The 11059-nt window shown below is 38.3% G+C and overlaps 1 protein-coding gene across 1 annotated transcript; it reads right to left on the reverse strand.

Annotated features, from left to right (window-relative positions):
• Window positions 1–9140: 9140 nt before the first annotated feature.
• her9 (hairy-related 9) lies at window positions 9141–10974 on the reverse strand. The gene is made up of 4 exons (XM_055189160.2): window positions 10554–10974; window positions 10346–10441; window positions 10144–10231; window positions 9141–10033 (listed from the first exon to the last, which is right to left on the reverse strand). Exons 1-4 carry the CDS (start codon window positions 10659–10661, stop codon window positions 9450–9452), a joined length of 876 nt encoding a protein of 291 aa, XP_055045135.1. The 5' UTR covers window positions 10662–10974; the 3' UTR covers window positions 9141–9449.
• Between the last annotated feature and the right edge of the window lie 85 nt (window positions 10975–11059).

Consider the following 11059-nt stretch of genomic DNA (forward strand, 5'->3'; position numbering starts at 1 on the left):
AGTTGTGATACAGAACTTTACCCAACAACACTTTCTGTAGACACATAAAAGAAAGGAATTACAAGATCGTAATGTGCCACCACCATATGAACCAAAATGTAAATGTAAAAATGTGAAGACCAAAAAAACTTTAAAAGCGGACATTAATGACTTGAGAGCAAAACCAACATATGTATCCGCTAGCCGGACTGGTAAAGATGAATTCACCAATAAAGAAACAAGATGTGTAGAGTATCACCCAATAATGTGTTTGTGTGTGGTTGTGTGTGTGTGTGTGTGTGTGTGTGCCCAGCTGTGCTCTCATTTCGCCCTTCCTTTCACTAAGTGCCTTTGTTTGGAGGGAAGCCATTCTCTTATTGACACTTGACTCGACTGTTTCATGCATGAGAATCAACACCATAAAATCACCAAGTGGAAGGCACACCGCTCTACATTTACCATAAGAAGTGAAAGACAAATATGATGAACAAACTTTACCTTCCCGTTGGAAGAAAAGAGAGGTAGAGATAAAATAAGGAGACGGGCCCAGTGACTGTCCCTATCTAGATGGAGACCTGTCACAGTCTGACTCAAGAGCTTTAAAAAAGGGCAGATCCACATGAGGTTGCATGATAAAGAGAGGAAGAAAAACAATTTGATCTTTTGACAAGACGAGGGGAGGGAAAGTGCAGGACGTGAAAACTCCCAGGCACCTTTTCAAAAGCTGGTAACATCTGGTGAGGGGATTTGTCTTGTAGTTTCTTTTTGACTTTTCTTTGTCACATGCACCCTAGCAACCTTGTACCCGGCTAGATACCAGGACATCCTGTACGAGGACAATGAGGCACACGACTGGATAACTGGAAAGATTAGACCGCCTGTCAACGATATTTCATACACACACACACGCTAATCCAACACACAAATCATAATGTTTATAGTTGTCTCTGTAAATTAAACCGAGTAGATTACTCATTAAAAAACGTTACTCACATCACTTTTAATAAAAAATCAATCATTCCCATCAATGTACAGTATATTCAACACAAGTGTCTTCAATACTAAATTCCTTGATTTCTGATGATATTATGAAAGTAACAGAGTCAACGGAAATGCTCTATGCTGCTTTATTGTATTGTTCAAAGCTTTCCAGGGTGTGCACAAACAAGATTCTGTGTATGACACAAACACACACACACACACACATTCTCACAGATGGTTTGAAAGGACTGACATGAGTCAGAGCAGTTACTCTCAGGTGTCTATCTAGGGCATGTCTGAGCTTGTGGTAAGACAGCGGCTGATTCACCACCCATAGGGGGCAAATTTCCCACTCCCACTAACTGTGCCCTCACAGTGACCCTTGTACACATTGCCATCCTATTAAAAACATGGGAACCGCATTTATTAAAAGGATGTGAAAATGTATGGGAACATCTATAACATCCACAACTTTCAGCAGTTGAAACTAAAACTGTGCCATTCATTGCAGCAGCAAAAAATAGGTCAAGCAGAAAATAAACAGCGTCGGTTCAACTCCTCCGGTCTTCCACGGGGCACATAAACATTCAAATGTGACTCATTGCCTTTCCTTAAAGTCTACTAGTTGCCCAAATGTAGAGCTTTGTTACTGAGTTCAAAACACAGGGGAAATGCCATGCTGAGAAGAGTGATTTCACTACCTCACATCTACATCCCACAGACACCGGAGGCTTCAGTAGACTCATAGCGAAAGAACCCACAGCTCGTGCCCTCTGGTTGACTTTTCTGTTAACCAGTTTGTTATTCAACTTGTTGGACTTAATGTATTTTTCTTAATGTGTTTAATTACAGATGTTACAGTACAGAAAAAACAGTTCAGTTCACCCAAAAATAAACATTTGGTCATAAATTATTCACCCTCATGTTGTACAAAACCTGTAAATGTCTCTTTCTTCTGTGGAAATATCTTAGTGGTTTGTGTCCGTACAGTGGATGTCAAAGGGGGACAGTGTTGTTTAACGTTATCAACATTTAAAAAAAAATAGGAAAGTCATAAAGTCCTCATTACGGACATACAGTATAAGGAGCTCAGATGCAAAAGTTTCTAAATGCACCTCCCTCAAAAATGAGATATGATTAATATTTAATGTTTCATACCTTACTTATGAGGTAAATAGTCATGTAATAAGTGGGATAATGTACAGGCAGCCAGTTGTTATCGTGAAATAAGCCCCTTGTCATAGTATACATTCATCAAATAATGTTGCTTCAAATCCACTTAATCCAGGCCTCAGGCTATTCAGAGAGATTACTTTGTTGGCAGAATTTGTTAAACGGCATCATGATTTTTCAGCATAGTCCTATAGACCAGTGGTTCTCAAACTTGTTCAGCATGCGGCCCCCCTTGTGTACGATGCATTCTTTCGTGACCCCCCGAAAGAAAATTTATGACAAAAATAGTTCTAAAATGTAATATTTTAATTAAACAAAACATATTAAATTATACCTACACTCTTAGAAAGGCCGTGCTAATTTTTTACACATCTTTTTGTGTTAAGCTTCTAGCACATTATGTGTAATTTTAACACATTATGTGTCATTTTGTGTTGATTTTGTGTTAAAATAAAACACAAGTTGTGTTAAAAGTAACACAAAGTGTGTTGTTTCAATTATAACACGTAGATGTGTGGATTCTGGGACAACGCATTTAGTGTGTTGTCCCAGAATCAACACTAATTTGTTGTTTTTAACACATCCGTTCTTAGAGTGTAGTAGCGCTGTTGGTTAGTTGGCTTATTATTTTTTAGGTTTAATTACACAGAATTCATGATAAATGAATGTATTTTATAAAATGTCATAAAACTGGGGCCCCCCTGGCACCATCTCGCGGCCCCCCTGGGGGCCCCGGCCCCCAGTTTGAGAACCACTGCTATAGACGATTTCATCAGACATACGCGCGTTGTCTCGGTTACACGTCTGGATGAAACTTTGGTGTCCCCAGAGTACGTATGTGAAATTTGCTACCCAGTCCCACAAGGTTTCGTGATATAGTCATGTAAATGTTTGTTTTTCGTGATATTATCACAAATTTCCACGTTTTTCGTGATATTATCACGAATTTCCACGTTTTTCGTGATATTATCACGAATTTCCACGTTTTTCGCGATCGTATAACGAATTCCTGTTTTCGTGTGATTATCACGTATTGGTTACTCAACTGCTTTTTTTCTATTTTCAAACCATCGTCGCTTCGGTTTAGGCATAGATTTGGTGCTTGCATTAGAATGTCACTTTATGTATTGGTTTATACAATTTTTTCTGATTCATTTTTTATGCATATGTCGCCTGGCGTTAGGGTTAGAGTTGGGTTTGGGTGAGGATGTCATTTTAACATGATGTCTAACCCTAAACCGAAGCAACAATGGTAAGAAAATAGGACAAAACAGTTGAGTAACCAATAACGAGGAAATTTGTTATAATATCATGATAAAAAGAATCAAAAATGTACGTGACTATATAACAAAATTTCAAAACACCATATAAATTATTTATTATAGCATGCTAAAATTGTCATTTTTGTGAGCAAAAATGTGCTGATTTGGGTGTTGCCTTTTTAAATGCAAATGAGCTGATCTCTACACTAAATGGGAGTGCTGTGGTTCAATAGTGCAGATTAAGGAGCGGTTTTATCCCCTTCTGACATCACAAAAGGAGCCAAATTTCAATGAGCTTTTTTTTACATGAGGGGAGAAGGCAATATTGGATCATCGATATGTAAAGGGAGGATTGGCAGCAAATCTGTAGTTAACACTGTATAAATTATATAGTACACATTTTAAACAGTTAACAGTATTAAACGTTAGCTCAGTGTTTTTTTTGACATGCTTTAGCTGTAAAAGAAATGCAGCATAAAGTTAAAACAACTTGGTTTTGCAAGTCAATTATATACATACTGTAGTATTTTAAGTTTTTACCTGTGTTAAGTTTACATAAGTTGAAATGGTTTAAAGCTGCAGTGTGTAATTTTTAGAAGGATCTCTTTACAAAAATGCAATATAATATACAAACTACATTATCAGGGGTGTATAAAGACCTTTTTATAATGAACCGTTATGTTTTCATTACCTTTAGAATGAGATGTTTTTATCTACATGCACGAGGGTCCCCTTACGTGGAAGTGGGCATTTTGTGCCACCAAGTTTCTACAGAAGCCCTGAACGGACAAACTTTTTTCTCTCTGACGATGACATTTTTTTTCCGGTGGCGGCTACTGTAGCTTCTCTATGCGTTTAAAAAGTGAGCGGTGAGCAGTGGGCTGAGCCGTTGGTTGCAATTAGCAATCTTACCACTATATGCCGCTACAATTTACACACTGCACCTTTAACTTATATATGTTTATGTTACTTTAAAGGAACAGTATGTAAGAAATTTTATATCAATTAATCATAAAATGGCCCTGATATGTCACTAGACATTAAGAAATCATTTTCATTTCAAATACTTATATCACTAACAACAGTGGTCTGGCCAGGATATTGTCATTTAAAAAGTGAAGTTGCAGCCCTCAACTGTGTTGAAGTTGCAGCCACCAATTGTGTAATTGCAGTACCAGTTTTAGCCACAAGTTTTGTGATTGCAATACCAGTTTTGGCCACAATCCTACATACTGTTCCTTTAACTTAAAAAATTATGTTAATTTGACATAAATGCTGCAGTTTTTTTTTTAAGTGTTGAACTAAGGTAATCTAGTTGTTTATTTTGCTTGTTATCAGAAATAAACTTCTTTAAGGACTAGAGTTTATGATTATTTTTGGGAGTTTACCGGAAGTTACGTTTGTTCCACGAAATAAGTTTGTTTATGTTGTTACTGCTAAAACCATCTTTAAGTGCACAGAAGAAGAGTTAAATGAACGACGTCACGGTGCAAAAGTTTTTCTTACACGGTTAAAGGAGGTATATATTAGGATAGTGACTGATTTTTTATTTTATTTTACCTTTATTCAGAAAAGACAGTAAAGTGTGACTGGATTTTTGAGATTTGCTATTTTCTACATATAACCATTCTACATAATATAAAGAACGTTCTGTGAAAATATAACCTTGATATCTTTCATATTGACTGAGTAAGGTCAGGTGAAATATTTTTCAGGTGATGTCAAATACTTTATTCAGAAAGGGCAGTGAAATTACTGAACCTCAACCCATCTTGATTTAGAAAGCACTTTCAACATACAAGTGCAACTACAGATAGAGGGGTTTGAATTTCTTCAAGCTTTTCATATTTTGCCTTTTATTTATGTAAAATTATGAAAAGAACCTTACACCTTCTCAAACGCTGTAAAAATAGGGATTGTTAACACTAATAAAAATCACGAGAATGCATTGTTCACAATTTCTGCACATTTTGATCTTGGTGTTCTCCAAACGTCTGCATGTAATATAAGATCTTCACTTAAAATAGTACAACAGCTGACCAGTCAGATCCACATACTCATCTTCAGGATGAGTAAAAACATAAATAAAAAGTGTGTCCAAATTTAAAGCCGGCCTTCTTCAAGGCCACCAAGGAGATGGGATTAAAAATACTTTGAAAGACCTCCTGACTGTCAGGGGGTGGTCCTCACTTTCTCCTGTGGAATCTGTAATATTCGCAAAGGCTCCGTAGACTGCCAAGACATCACGACTTTTGAAACCATAGATTGTGCTGAAAAGCAAAACCTGGACTAAGAAATATGTCCTGCAGACAAGTGACAAGGATCTGCGGACCTTGCGGCTCCTTGAGCTGTGATATCTGATAAGGGTCGGCAGTGCGTCCATACGTGTCTCATCGGCAGATCCTCCCTCCCCTACCGTGCAACTCCTGCTACTAGGGAGATATGGCCTGTTTTGCTATTAATATCAGACCAAGTACAGATCAAAGTAATGTTTGAGAATAAATCTCCTAAAATAAAATTTCTAGCAAGTTCAGATACATTTTGTAAAATTGGCTCTGTAGCAAATGTATGATATTGTTACAAACAATAGCGCATGTGATGTCTGTTTCACACTTTGCATAAAAGCATAAACCTGTGTTTAGGGTAAACATTGCATGCTAGCTGCAAAAAAAATGGTTTACCATGCAAATGATATCTTGATTTTCCCCAGCCAATGGTTTCGCAGCAGATTCTTATATCTCACCAAAATGTGTTCATGATGTTCACAACCCTCTGTACGTTCTGAGAAGATGAACTAAGTCTGAGCACAATTTTGCTGATGACTATGTCTTTCCTAACTGCTTGGGCAACAGGTGCTGAAGGAGAAGGAAGGTGCGTCAGTCTCCTCTGGGGTTTTTTCTGGACCACAGTGCCTCTTAGCCCCCACCTTTCTCGCAAAGCTTCCCTATCCAAGCACGCAGAGCATTTCCCTCTTGTCCTCGTGAGTGACTCACTTTGAACTGGCATAAATTTAGATAGGGTTATGTGTATACTATGTGCTTCTAAAGGCAGAAAAGACAAGACTGCTCCAACAATTAAGTATATAGTGTACATATGTAAAATATGCATGTGTGAGAGAAACAAAATTATGTTGTATACCATTCGGCTGACATTCTCCCCTTTCCAAATCTTATTTTAGATAAGATTAGGTCTGTGTAGCACAAAACAAAGATGTTATGTTCCTCCTTGTGGTCAAAAAGAACACTACATTTGGCCCCTACAAATCATTTTGGTCAACACTTATCACCAACAATATTCAGTCTATACATTATACATAAACTATTTATAAGAGTTACTTTATATTTCTTTTAATTATACACCAAAGTGGTGAATCAAGAGCTTGTCTATTAATAGAATTAATAGTTTTAACAAAATCCATACTTCACAGATGAATCATTTGCTTGATGTATTTAATAGCCTGATATTAGACGTACGTATACTATTTAAAATTAAGAAGCTTTAAAATGTGTTTGAGGGCGATGCCATATTCTGGTTTTCTAAAGAAGTTTTCACTCTATGGTTTCCAAAAGAAAATGTTTACTCTATATCAAACATGTTTTCCACTATGTGCAACATAAACAGCCTGACAGAAACTTTTAGGGAACTTTTTTTTTTTTAAATGTAAGGCTTATTGAGACCATAAAACAAATTTTATCCTTTAATATGAAGATTGCAATAAAGCTAATGTTTCAAAACATACTCAAAACTAATAAAATTGGTTTGGTTTTTAAAGAATTGGATATTTTAGCTGAAGTGTAGTACATGCTCCCTTAAGCTTATTGCGGTTAATATAAAGTCAGAAGCTAATCTTCAACTCTCAAATTTCACTGGGAAGGCCAGCATGCTTTCCTTTTTTTGTGTGTGTGTGTGTGCGTGTGTTTGTGTGTGTGGTGTGTGCGTTGGCCAGTGGCTCTTGTAATTATTATACTTTGGCTTAAAACTTGTATCTTGGCGGCCACGCGTGTGCGCCTCTTCACCTCCAGAGAGAGGGGCTCTGCGGCCAACGCACGACCCGGCCTGCCAGCGGGGATTTACGGATTGGCGCTCTGCCCGGCCGCAGGCAGTCTAGTTCGCTCGGTTCTCACGACCTCAGCACCACAACGGCATCTCTGAACTATTAACTCAGACACGCAGGCAGTGAGAGAAGCCACGAAGCCCACACACTGCCAACTAGTGTTTCAACAATGCGCATGCGCGAAAACTCGATGCGATGTAGGCTAGATGAGCCCCGAGGGGTTTTAAGGAATCTTTTTTCCACATCAGGGAGATGACCAAAACTGAATTAAGTAAATCGCTTGGGACACTGATAAGCCTGAAGTCTACTATAAATTTAGTTCTAAATAAAGCATCTAAAATGAAGCACAAAATGTAGCCTAAGAATCTGACATGAAAAATACTGCAGTATAGGCCTATTTTAGTATTTATTTACTATAGTACATTTAAGTATACTACAGCAATTACTACACTTTATTAATGTATGCTACAGTATGTTACTGAACTGTACTGAAATATTTACTATAGTACACTGTAGTATAGTTTAATATATCATTTACTTAATACACTTTGTTCATGTATATAACTGTATTATGTACTGTATTAACTATAGTTAATTGTAAATACTGTAGTATAATTAATTTACTTTGTTAATGCTCCAAAACAGTATTTTATATATCACTACAGTTACTATAATATCCTACTAAAGTAGCCTATATTGCAGTATTATTGTGTGATATATTAAAATTTCTTGGAGATGACATGTTAATAAATTACTTAAAACTCTGTTCAACTAAGCATTACTGGGTTTAACATGATGAAGTGAGTTGTTAAGTGCGAAGCCCCAGGGCAGCCGGTCACTAGGGTATGAAACCTAATCCGAAAACGAAGAGAGCTGCTGACTGCAAGTGGCAGACACACGGCAAACGTCATGCCGACAATCCGCGCAACACGTCTCTCAGTTCCGGAGCTCACGCGCAAAGGGACGATACGTTTACATTTAGGGATAACATTAACGGCCTGAGAGAGGCTCGATCCCCCAGACTGCCTTCAAAATATTATGAGGTTTGTAGCCTTAAGTTTGAAATTGTGTGCTTTGGTCAGAAAAAGAAGCGCGAAAGACACCCCACACGCTATTCAGGTACAGCTAAACAATTAAAGCAACTGATATACAAAAGGAAAGGAGGAGAGGAGTCTTCCATATTCTCTTTTCACTGAGGCAATCTGTTAGTGACATTAACCCAAAGCGTATTTCCCAGGCCAGTGAATGGGGGTTTAGGACTTCTTAAAGATCCCGCTGCATACAGGATGAGACCCTTTTCAGATGTTTAATTACCTTTTTGCAAAAGAAAAGAGAAAACCTTCTCATTGCTTTTGTCATTTCAACCCGCGACACTTTAAGGGTGATTCCCGCCAGAATTGAAAACTAATAGCAAATTGGCATTACAGAAAATGTTGCTCATTAAAATCATTTTTTAAATCACATATGTGCTAACTGAACATATGAGTGTAAATAAACAAAAACATAGCTTGCCTAAATAAATGACATTTAAATTCAGTCAATATTTCAATTAAATTTGTGTGCTAGTAGAAAACAGAATTAATAATAGTTAAAATTAAGTTAAAAATACATATTCTCTTAAATAGATTGTGATTTAATCTATATGGTGTGGGTTATATAAAATTAAATAAAAAGGCTTCTCAACAAAAGCATTTAGTTATTTTGATTTATTTAGCATCAAACATAAACACTCATAAAAGTAACAAGAAAGCTTTGGCATGATACAGTCTTTTACAAACTTTGTACAAAACTAAATTCTTTCATTAAAAAAGTACTTTATAAACAATAAGTGTTATTCTGTTGAATTAACAGCATATTCATTAACAACATCCAAATTTTGGAATTAGCTAACAAACACTTGCGCCGTGTCCAACAGAAGGTTAATATAGTCCCTTAAAACGGAACTCAGTATATTTCTTCATCATGAAAAACTTTTAAAAGTTCGTATATGTTGAACAAGTCTACCAGGGTCGCCAAACAGGCTCATTGCTTTCTGCTCCAGCACTGACACCAACAGGACTGACGGCTTGTGAAACGCCTGCGAAGGAGGTCATTCCATGGACAGGAGATGCAACCGTGGGTGCTGAGCTGGCCTGGACCGGACTTGCGTTGACAGTAAGGGGTACACCTGCATTTGCGTAGAGGGGAATGACCGGAGTTGTTGAAGAAGCGAAAGCCGGGTTGGGGATAAGAAAAGCAAACTGTCCGTCAGTGGCTGGCACCAACTGGAATCCTCCAAAGACTTTAGGTGAGACGGCTTCTGAAGGACTGAGTTTGGATCCCATTGATGCGCTGTTGATGGGCAAGGTTGAAGGAAGCTGCACGTGAAGAGGCTGAGACAAATGTGCTTGCTGAACGGGGGTAGGCTGTGGGTAGTTCATGGCCATCATCTGTCCCATACAACCGGAGAGGTGGTTGAGAAGCCGTGACCTGACATCTGTATTTACCCCCTCGCAGGAGGACAGAAATCGAGTCACCTCGTTCATGCACTCGTTGAATCCCGCGCGATACTTGCTCAGGACGTTTGTGTCAGCTGACAGGGCCGCTAAAGACAAAAATGGAAATGTCTATTAAGAAAGCGTATTTAGGAAAAATAATTGCATTTTAAAATAATATTTTATTTATTGTAATTTATTGCATGGAGATGCAACTTACCAGTCATCTGAACACGCTGCAAATTACGCAAGTGCTTGACTGTCATCTCGAGAATATCAGCTTTCTCCAATTTTGAGTGTCTGGAGCTCTGTGAATGAGAAGAAACGATTAAAATTAAAAAAAAAAAACTTGCATTGCTAAATAGTTGTTGTTGTTGTTTGTTATACAAGTATATGAGTTTGTTAAGTTTATCTAAACTTACATCTTTCTTAAGAGCATCGAGAATCAGGGTCTTCAGCTGGCCAAGGCTTTCGTTGATTCTCGCTCTGCGGCGTTTCTCCATGATTGGCTTTGAAGACTGCAGATGTGAAAACATCATTAGCATCATTCACATGTGGCAAAGACAGGACATGACAATCTCGTTTTCATAATGAAAAATAACAACTGCACAAAAAGTAACACTTATTTACCTTTCTGTGCTCGCTGGCATTCTTTGGTTTATCCGGAGTATGAGATCCATTGGCAGGGGCACCCGCAATAGGCGATGCAGTCTGCTTCTCCATGTTATCGGCGGGCATGATCAAACCCAAACTGTGTCCGGTAAAAATGCCAAAAAAGTTTATATTCCGTGTGTGGTCTTTAAAAACACAGAGCTGGGCTTTTAGGATGTAAAGCGTGACCAAGATGCGGAGCGTAGCCAAGATCTTGGGACGGTCACGAGAGAGAACGCAAGTCCCTCTTATCAGCTATATGACTTATAGTCGGCGGGCTGTCATATGAGTGCACGAGCGTGTGCGGCGTAACGCTTCTGAGGGCAAATCGACTCTCCCACTGCCACACGCCAGCGGTATTTATAGATAGATCGCATGCTCCCAGTTCGTGTGAAACCCTCTCTGCATTCTTTCCCACACTCGCTTCAGCCAATAGGCGCGCGGACTCACCCATTGGGCGCGGGCAGACTGCTGATTGGACAACA

The sequence above is a fragment of the Misgurnus anguillicaudatus genome, chromosome 13, assembly GCF_027580225.2.
Source record: "Misgurnus anguillicaudatus chromosome 13, ASM2758022v2, whole genome shotgun sequence".
Classification (NCBI taxonomy): domain Eukaryota; kingdom Metazoa; phylum Chordata; class Actinopteri; order Cypriniformes; family Cobitidae; genus Misgurnus; species Misgurnus anguillicaudatus.

Coding starts and splice junctions, on each gene's coding strand:
- her9 (XM_055189160.2), bottom strand. CDS start 10,661: ATGCCCGCCGATAACATGGAGAAGCAGACTGCATCGCCTATTGCGGGT. Junction 10,442..10,553: donor ATGCCAGCGAGCACAGAAAG/GTAAATAAGTGT, acceptor TCACATCTGCAG/TCTTCAAAGCCAATCATGGA. Junction 10,232..10,345: donor TCGATGCTCTTAAGAAAGAT/GTAAGTTTAGAT, acceptor TCTCATTCACAG/AGCTCCAGACACTCAAAATT.